The sequence below is a fragment of the Beta vulgaris genome, chromosome 3 (genome assembly GCF_026745355.1).
Source record: "Beta vulgaris subsp. vulgaris cultivar EL10 chromosome 3, EL10.2, whole genome shotgun sequence".
NCBI lineage: Eukaryota > Viridiplantae > Streptophyta > Magnoliopsida > Caryophyllales > Amaranthaceae > Beta > Beta vulgaris.
The window spans coordinates 26,431,834-26,448,246 of NC_079204.1; the positions used below are offsets into that span (position 1 = coordinate 26,431,834).

General features: G+C 35.3%; 1 protein-coding gene across 1 annotated transcript; it reads left to right on the forward strand.

The window, feature by feature from the left end:
* Positions 1–3,340: 3,340 nt before the first annotated feature.
* Positions 3,341–15,267, forward strand: LOC104906877 (signal peptidase complex subunit 3B). Its single transcript, XM_010695709.4, has 6 exons — positions 3,341–3,671; positions 3,755–3,802; positions 9,794–9,856; positions 12,333–12,386; positions 14,640–14,726; positions 14,974–15,267. The coding sequence occupies exons 1-6, from the start codon at positions 3,546–3,548 to the stop codon at positions 15,097–15,099; spliced, it is 504 nt and encodes a 167-aa protein (XP_010694011.1). The 5' UTR covers positions 3,341–3,545; the 3' UTR covers positions 15,100–15,267.
* The last annotated feature ends 1,146 nt before the right edge of the window (positions 15,268–16,413 follow it).

The following is a 16,413-nucleotide window of genomic DNA, read 5'->3' on the forward strand; positions in this document are numbered from 1 at the left end:
AATGGGTCATTCGGAAGCTATGATGGAATTCGCAACTGAAGCTAAGGGTGTGAATGGGTTAGTGCAAGGGTTGATGAGAGAGATTGACAAGGCTTTCGATGGTCAAAAGTTGATCATGGAACAACTTGGTGATATGACCACATCTCTCCAAAAGATGAACTCGAGATTGATGAAGTTGGAGGATGTTGTGCTCAAGCTTGATCAAACCATTGCCGAAAATCATAAGGAAGTGATGACCAAATTAGATGATGTGGTAGAAGAAGTGGTCGAACAACCTTCCTCTCCTAAGCCTTAAACTCTATTCTTAGTTTAGTTTTTTTTTTGTGTGGGAACATAACTTTTTATTCTTTGTATTTTCTTTCTTTCTTTCTAAAGCATGCTACAATGGAACTATGTTAATTTGATAATTCTATGTTAAATCTTTTTGCATGTGTGCGTCTCTTGAATGGCTAATATTCTTGGATTGCGGTTTTGAGAGTTAAATGCTTTATTTGCTTATACTAACCAAATTGTTTCTCACAAGTTTGGTGGTGTGATGTGTTTTGGTAGATAATTTCATCTTTTTGAAATCGTGGACTAATGTTTTTGAAGATGCCAAAGGAGGAAAGAGAAAGGCAATCAGAGTAAATATTTATCTAGTCATGGTTTATGTTACGTTTCCTTCCAAAAATAAAATAACAAGACTATTATAATTAATTTAACTTAGTTGAATTACTTTGTTAAAAGAGTTTTATATGACTTATGTGAATTACATATTATTATATTATATGCCTTTTAATTTGTTGCCATCTTCAAAAAGGGGGAAATTGTTGACCCTTGAGTTTTGAAGATGACTTAACCACAAAAGACATAGTGTATTTTATTTATGTTGTTGCTAGGTAATTCATTCTCGAGCAAAGAGAATACTTGATTGAAGATTAAAACGGAGAATTAATCAAAGATCGAAGTGAAGCTGTTCGAGTGATGAAGTATCAAGCATGGAGTGAAGAACTATACGAAGCATTCTCTCGTGTTTCACCCCCCTCTCTTATAGTGCTCATATTATATAACATAAAAATGCTTCGTATAGTTGTTTTTCTTAAAAAGAAGTCAATATCAGATATAACTTCTTCTTTGTGCTTTGAACAAAACCACGAATTGGGATAATACACTATTCGATCACCATATCAGAATTATGAAATTAAAGACACTAAAGTTTTTTTGGAAACTGAATTAAAATTATAGATCAATTCACATAATACATCGTGAAATTAAAGAAACTCATTAACAATAATGGAAACTCAAGATGAAATTCACATATTTAAACAATTTACCTTGTTATTTTGCTACAAATCACAATAGCCGTCTTCGTCGCTGCTAACCACAATTCACCCTTCTTCGTCACTGCTAATTGCAAGAATTCGCTATTAATTGATCATTCAGGACTTAATGAGGATGAATTTTCTGCTTGTGCGGGGATTTTAAGGATTCAAAATTTCATTTTGGGGGTTACAATTTAAGGGGGGAATAGATGGCAAGGTGATCGATTGAAGGAAGGTTAGGGTGTGACTACGGAGATGCACTGAAGCTATGCGTGAAAAACTAAATTGAGGGTTTGAACTTTGAACTAAGTGAAAAAATAAGAGGGAAACACTAAATGGTTTGATGCCCTTAGATGCACGCATAATTCATTAAATAAAATTAAGATATCGTTGCAAAAATAGGTTGTATTTATGTGATGAGGAATAGATAATTGAGGTAACTATTGCAATGACAGTATATTATCGTTGCCATAGGTTGTTCATGAGATAAAGAATATAACTTGAGGTTGTTATTGCAACGACATAGTCATTACCGTTCCCATAAATCAAACTAGAGCAACGATCTTAGATTACCCGTTGCCATAGCCTATCATATTGATCTAAATTTTTATGAGTCGTTGCACTATACACATCTATTGCAACGACATCAATTAGATTATTGCATTAGCTATTCTAATGTTGTTTCCTTTGTTAGAAAAAGTAGTAGTGTAATTTTATCTAGCAAAATAAAGAATAATTTGTTAAAACATACATGTTATATATACCACTTTTGTGCAAAACAACATTTTAAAAATATTCTGACAAGTTAAGACCTTACAATTTTAGTTTTCTTTTCAGATACAATTATACCCTATTTTCAAGTGTGAACCACCGATTTTCAGGTTTTTATATACCACTTTGTTTATCGATACTGCATTTGCGTCGGGTTTTTCCTTTTCCACTCTTTCCCTTACATTTTCTTCTCAAAAGAGTGTAAAAATCCGATGCATGTGTAGAGCAAATAAGAGATTTATACTAATATATTAAAACGCATGTTTAAACAAAGAACAGTCCCACACGGCGCTAGGATTTTTTTTAATCCATGTAATTTACATATAGTTTTTAAAATTAGAAGATACATTGTATATGATTTGATCCCATAATTTCAAGCTCATATATTAAAGTTTTAACCACTTAATCAAGTCATATTTAGCGTTATCAATTTAAAGTGAAATATTAATAAATGAAAATGACACTATTTGGGGCTTAATCCGGGGTCTAAAAACTAGTTTATGTGGAAACTGTGGGTCAAGCCGAAAAATGGCAAAACCTTGCTTCTCGCTAAAACTATTATATAAATCTGAAAAAAAACGATATATAAAAGTCTGTTACGAACTTATGATAAAGAAGATTATTAAACATCATCCCAAAATTAATTAAAATCTCCCCAAAGCACAACTGAAAATGCAATTTTACCCTTAAGTTTCTCTTTCATCCTCACCATCACTGACCCTCTCACTACCCAACAACCACCACCACACACAACCACCACCGAAACCACACAAACCACCATCAAAGCCACGCACACCACCAACTAAACCATGCACAACCACCAATGAAACCAAAAAAAATTCCTCGTCCACAGCGAAAATGTCCAGGCTAGACATTTTCCATCATGGCGATAACGTCTAGACCAGACGTTTCTACGGTGGACGAGGGTAGTTTATTTGGTTTTCGCGGGTTTCTCATAGTGGTTGCAGGGGTTGGGGTCGGGGGCTGCTGGCAGGGGTGGAGAGCGGGTGGGGTGAGGGCCTGTTCGTGGGTGGTTGAAGGGGTGGTTGTGGGGATGGAGGTGGTGGTTTGGAAAAAGAAAAGATAAAAAAAGAAAAGTAAAGAGTAAAGTTGGAAATGTTTCGTGGGATCGGGACGATTTTGAATAATTTTGTGGCGATTTTTAGCCTTTCAGTCCGATAAATTCCAAAAAGAAAAAAAATTAAATCAAACCAATCAAAAAGCAGGAAGCACGTCATACGGTCATGGTTTTTTCTCCCAAATTCCAAGTTCGATCATTGTAACTCTACAAACCCCGATAATAAAATTAAAACATATTCATCAGTTTCTTTATAAACTTCCCCAGAAATCCCATTTCATTCGGCGAAAATACTAATCTCCTTCGGTCCGAAGAGTCAAAAAAATTTTGATCTCTGAATTTATCCCAACTTCACTTCAACTGCAAAAAAAAAACACAAAACTCAATAATCAAAGATGCACTCGTTTGGTTACAGAGCCAATGCGCTCCTAACTTTAGCAGTCACAATACTTGCAATTATGTGCGCTGTTGCTTCTTTTTCTGACAATTTCAATTCCCCTTCTCCTTCTGCCAAAATTCAGGTTTTTTTCTCTCATGAGTTTCGTATTTCATCTTTTTTTTTTCAGTTTTGTTCTGATCTGGGTTGTTTTTGTTTTTAATTTAGGTGGTCAACATCCATAGATTTCAGAAACTATCCAATGGCAATGATGAGGTAATTTTTTTTTAATTAGGGTTCTTTTCTGGGTACTTAATTATTTTTGGGTTTTTTCAAGATTCAAATTTTACATCTGCGTCTGCAATATACTTGTTTTTTGTTTCTCTAAATCCCTAGTTTATGTTTTATTGCATTTGAGGTTTTTAGATATTGGAGATTCAAGTTCACTTTTGAAATTGTTTTGTTTTAGGAATATAAACTGTAGTATTATGGGTATTATTGCAAAGATTTAGCGGTAAGAATTTGCAAATTGAGCTAGGTTTAGCAAAATTTTATGTCTCTCATTCAATCACAATGAAATTGCACGTACATGTTCTGGGAACTCAAAATTTTAGTTGACTTATGAATCTATTTGAACATATTATATTTTTATGTTCAGTTAGGGTGAACTTATTAAATTATAGTGGAACTTATGGTTTGATACTGAGCACTGTATGTCTGTATCATAATGATTTTATTAATCGCAACAGAAATGATTTTATATTGACGTATCAAGAGAGAAAATACAATGCAGGTGCTTGTTTGAAGTATGACGGCATAGAGGAGAAATCATAGTTGATCGATAGGGGACAGCTTTCCTCGTTTCAATCTTTCTATCTCTCTTTTATAATACATGTAGGGTTAAAATGAGCTGAACCCACCTCCCCTAAAGGTTTCTTCACCCCGAACGAGTTAGGTTTGATATATAATTTTATAATATAAACAAGCCAACCAAATGTTTGGTATGGGGTTTAACCATACTGAACCCTTACCTCATGCCTCATGTGCACAAATCGGTTGCCTCCTAGTTGACTTGTGTATATAGTTGCTCAATGATGGCACCTCATTATGCCTTGCACTCAAGTGTGCTTTTTAAAACAAAGGTTTTTGGTGTTTCCAAGTAGGCTATAATTGAGAGGTCAGAGGTATGTTTCCAGCTCGAACAGATCGCGAAGAAAAGCAAGCTAGAAGCTGTAGATGAAGCTTCACATTAAACAATCACTGTAATTCAATCTTCAAAAATCATACTAAGCTCCTTAAAGTTATGAGTCACTGAGGCTCACAAGTAACCACAAAGATAATGAATTATTAAGAGCCTTGTTCAGTTTTTGCTCATCAAATGCTAGGTCTATTTAAAGGTTACAAGGCTATATAAGCTTGCATAAAAGTTAATAAGCCTTGTCACAAGTGCTAATGAAATTGTACAAGATTGAGATAAGCAAATAAGCTTGGTCTAAATGTAATTTTAGAAAAGGTGTCATGCTTTCTCCATGATGTGCCCATTCAAGGAAAGGAAGCTTTCTCGGGTTTCTAGCCAAAGTCTCCTTTTTTCTACTTCCTTCTCCATAAATCAGCTCATTCCTCCTCTTCTCCTCTGTTATGCCTTACTCCTACGTGGTCGCCAACTATCAATTATTAGTACCACATTGCTATGGATTAACATAGCTTAGCACAGATTTTAGCAAGATAATATGGAAATAAGTGAAGAAGATGTAGTTTGATTGATGAATAACTGGAAACAACAATAATGTAAAGATATTCAAGCTTTCGATATACTTGATTCTCTCTCAAATGTATTCTTAAAAGCTCAACAAAACACTTGTCAATATTTATCGTGCCCTCTGTCTTTCTAATTATCTCCACATACATACAGTTTTTCCCTTAATAAACTATCTAGCTTATTCCTCAAGCTAATTAATATAGGTAATGCCTAAAGTACCCTCCCCTAGAATTTCCCATTTTTTCATTTATGGTTGTCCCAAATACATTTTCCGTTTCCTTATTTGGCATGGTTCCACTTCCACCAACTAGAATATTATTTACCTTCCATTTTTTATTATATTACTCACTTTCCCATAAATCAATCATGGGTCCATGCACTTACCTTACCCACTTACATTCTCTGTGCTGAGTAACGAATTCATGAATTATGTACCAAATCCAATTATTTTTATTCTAATTTTATGCAACTAAGGGTCTATCTGGAACTTCTCCTTAATAATTATGTCCAAAAGAATATGATGTCTATTTGGAGATGGAGGGAGTATACTATAATAGTGAATACAAAAGATTATTTATTACATTGGGAAGGGTGGTGGATAAACTGATGGTTAATTTATACTTGATTTATATTCTAGCCAAAGATTTATATTTGATTAGTTGATTTATGTTCCAGCCAAAGATTTACATACTCAAATGGTGAATGCAGAAGTTTGTGGTTCTTTTCTTTGGGTGATTAGATTCGTGGAGAAGGACGATTTTGGTAGGGTCAAGGCCAAATCTTTTTTAATGGGAGATATTTGGAGTTGGGGTTTTTGATCAAGGAGTAAGAGTACCTCGATCTTTGTTCACGAGACCCTTGGCTGAGATTTATTCTTGCATTGAAAGGGTGGTCGCTTAAGTGGTGGTTGTTGGTAGTGACTAGTAAGGGCTGGTCTAGTTTCAATCTGGTGGTTTTGAGTAGGCTACTGATTGTTGGAAAGGGCTTTTCAGGTAGCTGGAAAAGGGTGGAAGGAGTTCAGGCCATTGTTCACAATCTGGCCACATCTGTGCACATTATATTCCTTTAGGGTGGTTAGGGGAATGTTAATAGGGTGAGGAGGTGCGTCATTGTGGTTTGTGCAAGGCAGTTGAGATGGCATGTGAAATGGTGGAGGCAGTACATGCAGTTTTGTGATTATTTGGGCGACATATCAAGTCAGGTTGTGTGGCATGTCATCTATTGAGTGTGTTGTTTGTTAGTATGTTAACAGTGCAGTTTGGAAAAGCTATGATATATTGTGTTCAAAGTTGTCCCAATCAGTTGGCTAATCATGACGAACTTATCTAATAGTTTGGAAAGTATTGACAAGTTAGCTATTTTTCAATGTAAAAATGAGGATAGTTTTTGATGTAGGTGCTATCATTATAGATGTTAAGGACGTTGAGCTGCATACTAGGGAGCTTCAAGTTAGAAAGGATAACTTTTTGGGGTGCTGTAGCATACTGCTTTTTTCTTGGGGTATAAAACTTCCACCAAGTTATGTTTTGATGGGTCTGATTCTAATGGTATAACTGATGATCGTTTCTTATACAAAGTGTTTTAATGATGATGGACGACTCCTAGAGAAGCTTTGCTAAGATTATGAAGGAACAGTGTTCATAGCCCGCTCCTACCCCCGCTAACCGTGTTTTAGTTCATAGGTGAGCCAAATCTTTGGGTTACGCGATCTAATTCGGCCAAATTGGCGTACCAAAATTCAAATGGTCATTCTGTGTTTGTATATAATAGGATGATTGGGAGAGAAGAGTCCTTAATTGTGGGAAATTTCCGAGTTATGGTATGAGAAGACAAACCCTAGTTCTCTTAATTAAGCTTGAAACAAGAATATGTTGTAACGAAATGTTGGGGCGCTTGCTAAAAAAGTTTTTTAGTGCATAATGAATAATGATGTAGTTTTTGTCACCATTATCAATTCAAGAGAGGAAACTTGGATATGATAATTGAGCCATCTAATCAAGGGGAAGGAGAAAGGTAATTCGAGGCTTTAGGTCGCCATGGTGATGTGAGTTCACGGGCTGTTTACCTGCTGCCGGTGCTAGAAAAAAGAGAGGCGATGTTGTTGTTCGAGAGAGAGACAGGCGTGATGGGGTAGGGTTCGAAAAGTCAAAGTAACTCTCGAACCATGACCCGAAAAATCGAACCAAAAAAATATCCTCTGCTACCCGAAATTCGGCCAGCTAGCGAATTGCATTTTCGTACATGTTTCGCGATCCAAAGCGATCCGTGAATTATGCGACACCGGTGAGGAACATTGTAGATGCGGTGGCATTCGCGGTATCACTTCTGATGACGCATAAGCGGTTTGTATGAATAAAAGGAACAAAACGCGGTTAACGAGGCGTGAATTTTTTCTTTTAAAATATCACATAAAGAGATTTTTAACCTCAACCTTACATTTGAAGTTTAACAAGTATTACTTCAACATAGTACCACCACACCTATCATATGATTAGGTTATATGTATGATTAGTGTTTGATCGTCGATGGTTAGTGTTTGATAGCTCATGATTAGTGTTGAAAGCTATATGTGTTATGACCTAATCAAGTTTTAGTGTTGGATGTTTAATACAAAATAAAAGAAAGTTGTAAATTGCCGTAAGCTAGTAAAACCAGCTCTTCACTTTTGGATGAATCTAAAAAGCCGTTACCAAACAGTTGTCATAGCTGTTTGAACAGCTAACAACTAAAATAACCAGAAGCCAAATAAAAGCCACCAAAAAGGCATTTACCAAACACACTTCCTCTGATTACTCAAGGTGGAGTTATTTGTGATGATTCTGAAACAGATAATTTGGGAGACTAAGAAGGCTGACTTCTAATCATGTTTGTGCCATAGATTTTGCATTCATCGGTTGCCGAAAGCAAGCCAATAGATTTAAAAGCAGCCATATTGATTTTTCAATAAAACAAAGCACTCTCTATAATCTTAGTCCTTATTTTACTTGTTGATCAATGTTATACCAGCACCAGCTTCATGTCATTGTGAATAAAGTTTTGCTGCTTCAATATGAGAAAAAATTTATCTAGTATATGTTCTAATGCTTCTTGGTACATCTTTTTTTTAAGGTAAGATTGATTTTTTTTTTCCTTACACTTTTTTTCTTTTCTTACCCTTCACCCAAGGTATATACTTCGTCTGTTCTTTTTCGATTGCAATAATTGATTTTCACGCTTGCCAATGCAGAACTTTAACTATTAATATCTTTAATTACTTTCTAGTGAAAATTAAAAGGACTGATATTCTGAAAGTTTATATAGAGACGAATCTAGCAAGACCCACATAACTATATTTCTCGTTACGTAAAAATCACAATAGATGGTGAAAGGGTGGTGATTGAATAGTGTAAAAGCCTAATTTTTGCAATAGAAAAAGAATGCAGGAAGTATATTTTTCACTAGAAGCAAAAGAACCAACACTATATAAATTTTTGGAATTTTTTAAAGTGCTCAATGTTGACTCATATTTGCTTAGGGTACTTTGTGAAATAAAATACCAAATGCATGCATTAGATGAATCTCCAATGTGTGAAATAATCTTTGTTTATGCTGAACTCGTCCTCATTTATTTATCATAGTATGGGGTTTGTAGTTGCTATTCCTAAAAATGATTGCAAAAGGGCCACAAAATGTCCATAAATTGCTTCAGATTCTTGGTTGAAAAGTGATGTTTGGTGGCTGTTCATGCTAGAATGCACAATGTTCAATCTATATTACCTCAAAACATTATGTAATTATTATGTAAGCATTAGCATTTGGCTGGGAGAAATCCTATAGAATGGCATCAGCTAAATGAGTCAAGATCTTATCTTTGGTGTTTGTCCTTTTAAATCCTCACATCCATTCCTTTCTGTCAAGTGCTATGTGTCAAATGCTATGTGCCTATGTGCTTTCACAAACCTAATTTCTACATATATCCAAGATATCTTTGGGTTCCTCAACTTTTCTAAAATCTTCATTATCCCAACTCTCCACTACCTTACCGGTGCATCATCTAGTCAGCATCTTACAAGCCCAAAAGTAATGTAACTGGTTCATTGGAATGTAATAAATTTCTATGTGATGATTTTTCTGTTGAAGGTCTATAATATACTTCCTCCATTTTTATTTACTTGCACATTTTTTAAGAGAAAGTTAGATACAGAAGGGGACCAGAAGAAATATGGCTAATAGATGATGCTAGTATTGTACTGTTGAGTCTTTAAAAGTAGCACGTAGCAAGTATTGTGACATGTCCATTTAAGGGAAGTGAAGCAAGTGTTTTGAAACGGGGGGAAGTAAGAGTCTGAGAACATGAGATGCGGGAAGACACTATTTTTTGTTCTTTTTTTGTCCCTTGTTGTATTGTTATTTTACTTGATGTTTCATTTAAACTTTTAATTAGATGCTAAGCAGAGTTTTTTAAGTTTTTTCCTTTAGATTGCTCTTCTCTATTTGCATTTGTTCTTATCTATCTGATGTTTCCACAGGTTGCCATGGTTCTGAATATTTCAGCAGATCTCCAGTCATTGTTTACTTGGAATACAAAGCAGGTTCATCATGATACTTCCAGAATGTCCTTGTTTTAATTTTTATCATGTCATCAATATATCTTGTCTACCCACTATATCTGAATTCCTCGTAGAAGGAGCTAAGTTTTTTATGCATATTGTTTATATAGTTATTTGACACACTTTGTGTGCGTAGCTTTGTTAACTAAGTGCCCATATAAGGAAGACCAGCCTTCAGCGTATGCTTGGTTTATGTGGGTTTTCCCTCCCATGAGGGTGGGAAAGGTATATTGCATATGTATTAAAAAGTTGAAAATTATAAAGGGACATAAGTAACATTATTCTTCACCTAAAATTTTAGTAAATTAAATATATGGAAAATTTGCGAAAAACTTCCTTATAAATACACTTGAGTTAAAAAAACTAATGCAAGAAACTAATAATATTTTTTGTGGCAAAAAGGTACCAATGGGAGGGTTGGCTTTATTTTCAAGCATTTTCTTTTAATTTTGTCCCTTTTCGTTCCTTTTACCTCACTTTTGTTCCATTTTTCTCTTGTTTTAATACAATTCCTCGATAATCCCTATCCCCTTCTTCAAATCAGTCATAGGCTCATAGCATTAGAAAACATGATATTCCATTCGGATATGACAAGAAACGGCACTTTTTCCTCAATTTCTATGTGGCGACAAAAAACTGGGATTGAATCACACCAACACACCAACTTTTTACGATTTTCTTCCCCATAAAAAGGAAGAGTTGATTGTGAGAAGGGTAGCGCTTACCATAAAGAGAGAAAAAAGGAATAGAGAGCAAGAAATGGTAAAATTAAAATGAAGTGCTAGACACTGTAAATGTCGGAAACCAAAGTCAACCCACTGTAATTCGCCCACTAGTATATTTTTGCCACAATTTGTTTTAAAGTAGTTCCATGACTTAATATTTTTTTAGGTAGTTTCTCACAAAAAATGCATATTATTAGGTAGTTACCCTCAAATTTTTCTGATTATGTACTTCCGTTTCAAAATACTTGAAACATTTTTTACTTTTACACTATTTTTCCTCTCTCGTTTTACTGTGTTTTGCGAATTGAACGTAAGGAAAAATATAGTCATGTAGGATCTTATTAGATTCATCTCGACATAATAGTTTCAAAATATCAACTTTGTAAAATTTTTACAAGGAATTAGAGATATTAATGAATGAAGTTATGTGTTGGCAAGTGTGTCCTTAGAAAAGTTTCAAGTAATATGAAACTGAGGAAGTATATGTCTTCTATATCTTAGGTATTGATAAAACTATTGTCCCATTTCTTGTGTAGATGTATTATACTCGTCCTCTTGTTGCTATAATTTCTTTAGTAGTAGAAATAAAATTATTTACAACGTCCAAAATTTTGATAGTTGTACATGTGCAGTCTTATTTTTATCAAACTCGGTGAATCAACGCTAGGGCTTGGGCTTTTTTGCTTTCCTTGTTAAGAGATTTATGATATCCCAATACACTATAAATAGATCTTGTTCTGTAGTGTTTTTCAAGCTATTTCAAATGATACATGGTGTAATTTATAACTTTTACTGTATTTATTTATCTCTAGTGGGTTACTGAACGTCAATCTCCATTTCATCCCATGAGAAGGTGCTTAGAACGAAAAGGATCGCGTGCATCTTCCTGAAAGAAACCTTCATTTTAAACTGAATATGCATTTTTTTATGGAACTGATAAGAGATGCTTTCCAAAACTAAAACAAATCCCACGAGAAAAAGTTGTTCAAAGAAAATGCACATACTATTAGTTCAAATAATTTGCACATCTAGTTTAACCAATATGCACATATAGTTCAATGAAAGGCACATGAATCTTTATCACCCTTCTCATTTGATCCTCTCTCTCTCTCTCTCTCTCTCTCTCTCTCTCTCCCCCTCTCTCTCTGTGTGTGTGTGTGTGTGTGTGTGTAAAGTACATTGGGAAGTCGACTTACTGTGATAGATGTTCGTGTGCTTGCTGCCTTGTTTGGCAGAGCATGGCAATATTCTGACCTTGTCGCATCTTTTCCGACCTCCATCAGATGAGATTGGTAGAAAAACTGGGAGCTATCTGCATGGTTTAAGTTGAGTGAACAACTTTATTGTTGCTGTATTTTGTGTGATTTGAGCCAATATTGGAAATCAAGTTAGGTTCTTGGCTATTGTGTTCCTACAGATTTGTTTGTTTAATGTTTTTGATCCTGTTTGCAAAGCAACTCTAGCATGACCACTTGCTTAGCCTTGCATTTTGATCGTGCATGTCCTTTAAACCCCTTTCTATCAAAACAAGGCTTAGCCTTGCATTTTGATATACAAGTAATTTCATTCTCTTAAAAAGTAGTCTAGGTTATGGTGGGGCATTCTTTTGGAAATTTTAGAATTTGTATATGTATATGTTTTATTGGTCAACAATGTAGGCTAGAAGTATGATCATTTACGCTTAAATGGCAAGCAAAGCCATTGACTGAGCTCTTCTTTACTGTTTCCTGCAGGTGTTTGCATTTGTTGCTGCTGAGTATGAAACCCATAAAAATGTGCTGAATCAGGTAGCTTCTGAACTGTAATCGTGCCTTTTTTCCACTTTACTGGGCTTTATTCGTCAAAAGTTTGAAGTTTCTTCTTCATGAAATAAATTCTACTAAAGTGCTGCGGTCAAACTTATTCTTTCTAATTGCTTGCCTCAAATGGACTTATGTTTTTTAGTTACATATGTGAGCTGCTTCTTAGGGAACACTTGTGGATATTAGTTTTCCAATATTTTTCATTAGTAATATCCTTCTCTCCTCCTCACACCCCCGCCCCCACCCCGTTTCTCGTCTACTAGCACTAGATGCGGGTTGGCAGTGGCAGATGATGCTGAATTGGTTTTTCTGTTCCTTTTGTGGACGGAGACTTAAAGTAACAACCTGCTCTGCACTTCACACACAAAGAAATAAAGTTAAGGAGAATGCCGTCAGTATGTACTTTAATGGAGATTTCTTTTTTTTGTCAAATGTTTGATGGAAGCAGCTTGACTGTTATCACATGATATAACCAAGCAGATCCAATACTCCCCCCCTCCCTCTCTTGTGGTGCGTGAGCATCTCAATAGGTGTCGCGTAAAATGACATTGATGTTAGTCTTTTCATTTTTTCAGTTGCTTGATTCTAGTTAGTGTTATTATTCTTTGTTAAGGGGTATGGTAGTGTCCTTAAAAATCCTCCAAGAACTCTGGCACGTGTATCTTATTCCCTTCACACATATTCCGATGACGTGGAGTTATGTTTCATTGTTTTCGACTGGGGACTTCTAAAATCCAGCTGTATATAGAGAAGAAATCTCCTGGTTAGTAATGAAGGATTTAATGTTTAGTGGCTAGAGCTCTAGATATCTGGATTCAATAAGTCAGTGATATGAACCTTATTCTCACTACTGCCATTTGCTAGTCCTAGTAATTTATGGAGGCTCTTTCTCCCATCTTCCTTCTATCATCAATGTAGTTTAGTATTATGTTACTCAGACACGGATTAAGTGTCTACTCGGATACAGGGTATCCAAGTGTCCGACTCAGCTATTTTGTAGAAAAATGTCAAGTTTTTGTTTAAATGAAGTATCCAAGTAAAGTGTCGTGTCAGATACGACACAACATCCCATTTATGAGGTAAATGAAGGTGTCGGAGTAACACTGGTTTAGTATGTAGGACATTGTAGGTGGTCTCTAAAGAATTAAGATCAGGAAGAGGTTGCTTGTAGATGGAGCTTAGCCAATAATTTGGACTTCACCTACGCTATTGGCAAATTATATGCTTTCTTGAATATGCTTCTTGGGCAGCTGATGCTCCATATCATCTAGAGGAATATCCTTGCTACACTCAGATACTCATGCATGCTATGTGATGTCAAATTCAAAAATTTGGTGTAAAACTTTTGGGGAAGTTGAAAGAGTTTATCAGCAATCTAGTGGCCACATGTTCATGACATGAAATGGTTGAGAAAGTTATTTTGTTTAATCTTCTGACAATCTTTGGCTATCATCTACTGTTTGGCTTGCCGAGTGATAGTAATACCCTGAGAAGTGCAGCTATTCTCTTCTCTGGAATGTTGAATGTTTTTTTCCTTTAAGTAATTACAATTTCTGTGTGAAAAATGATATCTAAATTAGAGATCAAGAGAATGACTGGAAAACAATGTGGCTTCTGATGTGACTTCTGATGTGACTTGAGCATTTATAACTGCTGATCTTTTTTGAAATGGTAAAAGAACTCCTTTACAAACGCTTTCCCTTTTTGAATTAGTTAGATGGGATATTACAAATGGAAAATAATTATGATAGTTTTGAATAGGGGTGTAAATTGAAATGCTAATGGCAGTAATGATATAGTAACTATATCAGCTGGCCAGTTAAGTTGGAATATATTAAAATAAACAAATTACGATTTAAAAAATATAGTTAGAGATGTTAAATCCACAATGAAAAGCTGTTTAATATAAAGTAATAATTTTTCTGTGATATATAGTCGATGTTGTTAGATTTACAACCAAAAGATTTCTGTTCTTATAAAAGAAAAGAGTTCTGATACACAAATAAAGTTCATCATGGTGATAATATGTGGCAACACTCTGTATTTTGTCTGTTATGTAAAAGGTTCTCATTGTCAAATTTTCTGGAACTTGAAAGTCTCTAATTCTTTCGAAGGACACTAAAATATAGATCTGCATTGATGGTATATATAGGCTGCACAGAACGTTCTCTCTTCAAACCTGCAAGATCATGCTGCTTGTTTTTTAAATCTGATTTGTTTTGCAATTTTCTCGAACAGCTTTCACTCTGGGATGCTATAATACTCTCACGAGAAAAGGCAAAATTTTCAGTCAGTATCTCAAACAAGTACCGGTTTACTGATCAGGTTAGATTTCACCACTGACTGCTTTTGCCCATTTGGCTCCTACTCTAGCATCTTAGTCCTCTTCCCTTGCATTGAATTGCAGTGGCCATGATCCTCGCAATATTAGCGTTGCCTGTCATTTGGAAATTTTTACCTCTAAGCTGCCATCATTATTATAGAAGAATTATACTAGGTTATATGGCTAAGATGTTGAACTTGTAGCATGTAGTTGATCGAAAGCTCTGCGATTGTTAAATGTCTTTTTCAGGGGAGCAATCTGAGAGGCAAGGAGTTCAACTTGACATTGCACTGGCATGTTATGCCCAAGACTGGAAAGATGTTTGCCGACAAAATAGTTCTGTCAGGATACCGCTTGCCACAGGAATACAGATGATCCATGTCTCTTTGAGTTAGACTGAGGTTCATAGTTTCTGCTTTAAAGATGTTCACATCCCTTTTTAGACACAGATAAAAGAGCAAATGAAAGTACAGCTTTGAATTTTGATTTTAGTTGAACAACGGCATTTTCTCAATTCAAGGCTCATTACATGATTTACATCTACTATCGCATTGACTAATGAGATTATTATGGAAGTATCGCTATGAATTCTCATCACAATGTCACAACACAAAAAAGTATGGCTACAAATTTTTGTTATAACCGTGATCTTGGCACAAGTATTACCTCTGATACAAATTCTTGTTTGGTTGCTAGTGGGATGTTTAGTTGTGGCTATGAATGTCTCTGCTCTCATCTCTTATCTCTCAGCTCTAAGCCTTGAATATTCGGCATACTAATTTTTGTCATTTTACCTCCAAGGACGGAGGGGGTGGAGGAGAATGGAACTTGAGAGAAACCGATTGTCCTTTGTTGTTGGGAAGAATTTGAGCAGCAGCTATTGGTATTTTTCAATATGGGTAAAGATAAGGTCGAGCATAGCGGCATGTGATTGTGCTAATTTAGTCGATGTCATTAGTTGCTGCAAACAAGGATTGGTCCATGACGTTCTAAAATGTTCTACCATGTAAGTGCTGCCCACATAAAACAAAAAAGCTAGGATGATTGTCGCTCAAACTTCAATCGTCCCACGCCTAATCTATATATATTTCACAAATAATTCCTATGCTTATAAATACTCAACATATCATCTATATACATATTCGGGGATTAACTTACTAATGATATTTGTTACTCTTATATGCCCCATTATACATGACAAAGTTTACTTGGCGTAGTTTGTTGAAGATTCACATTGTGATCGTTCCAACTGTGATACTTGGGGATAGAACTTCCTTTTATTCTCAAGTGTTTGACCTACATATTTATCCTTATATTCTTTTTTGGGTAAGAATGTCCATGCTAGGAGGGGGGGGGGGGGGATAAGGGGATATTTCTCCTAGAATGAGCTTGGTGGGGTCTGACCTTGTGCTACACCAACCTCGTATCTCCCCTATATATATATATATATATTAGCATATGATTATTAATGTTTTGGATTTCTCACCTTTTTCTATCCGCAAAGACCTTGGCTCCATAATCAGGTGTAATAACCTCTTGAATTGATTGCTTACATAAGGCCAAAAACAAAATCATTTTTGAGTTGAGTCGATTCGAGCCGATTATGAAAAATATACCGTGACGAATCAAACAAGATCCCACATGACTATTTTTCTTATGTATACATAACAATTAATGGTCAAAGTGTAT

What these genes read in the sequence shown, in the direction of transcription:
- LOC104906877 (XM_010695709.4), top strand. Translation starts at nt 3,546, where the DNA reads ATGCACTCGTTTGGTTACAGAGCCAATGCGCTCCTAACTTTAGCAGTC. An exon ending in CTCCTTCTGCCAAAATTCAG is followed by an intron (nt 3,672 to 3,754) that starts GTTTTTTTCTCT and finishes TTTTTAATTTAG; the next exon opens with GTGGTCAACATCCATAGATT. An exon ending in TTACTTGGAATACAAAGCAG is followed by an intron (nt 9,857 to 12,332) that starts GTTCATCATGAT and finishes TGTTTCCTGCAG; the next exon opens with GTGTTTGCATTTGTTGCTGC.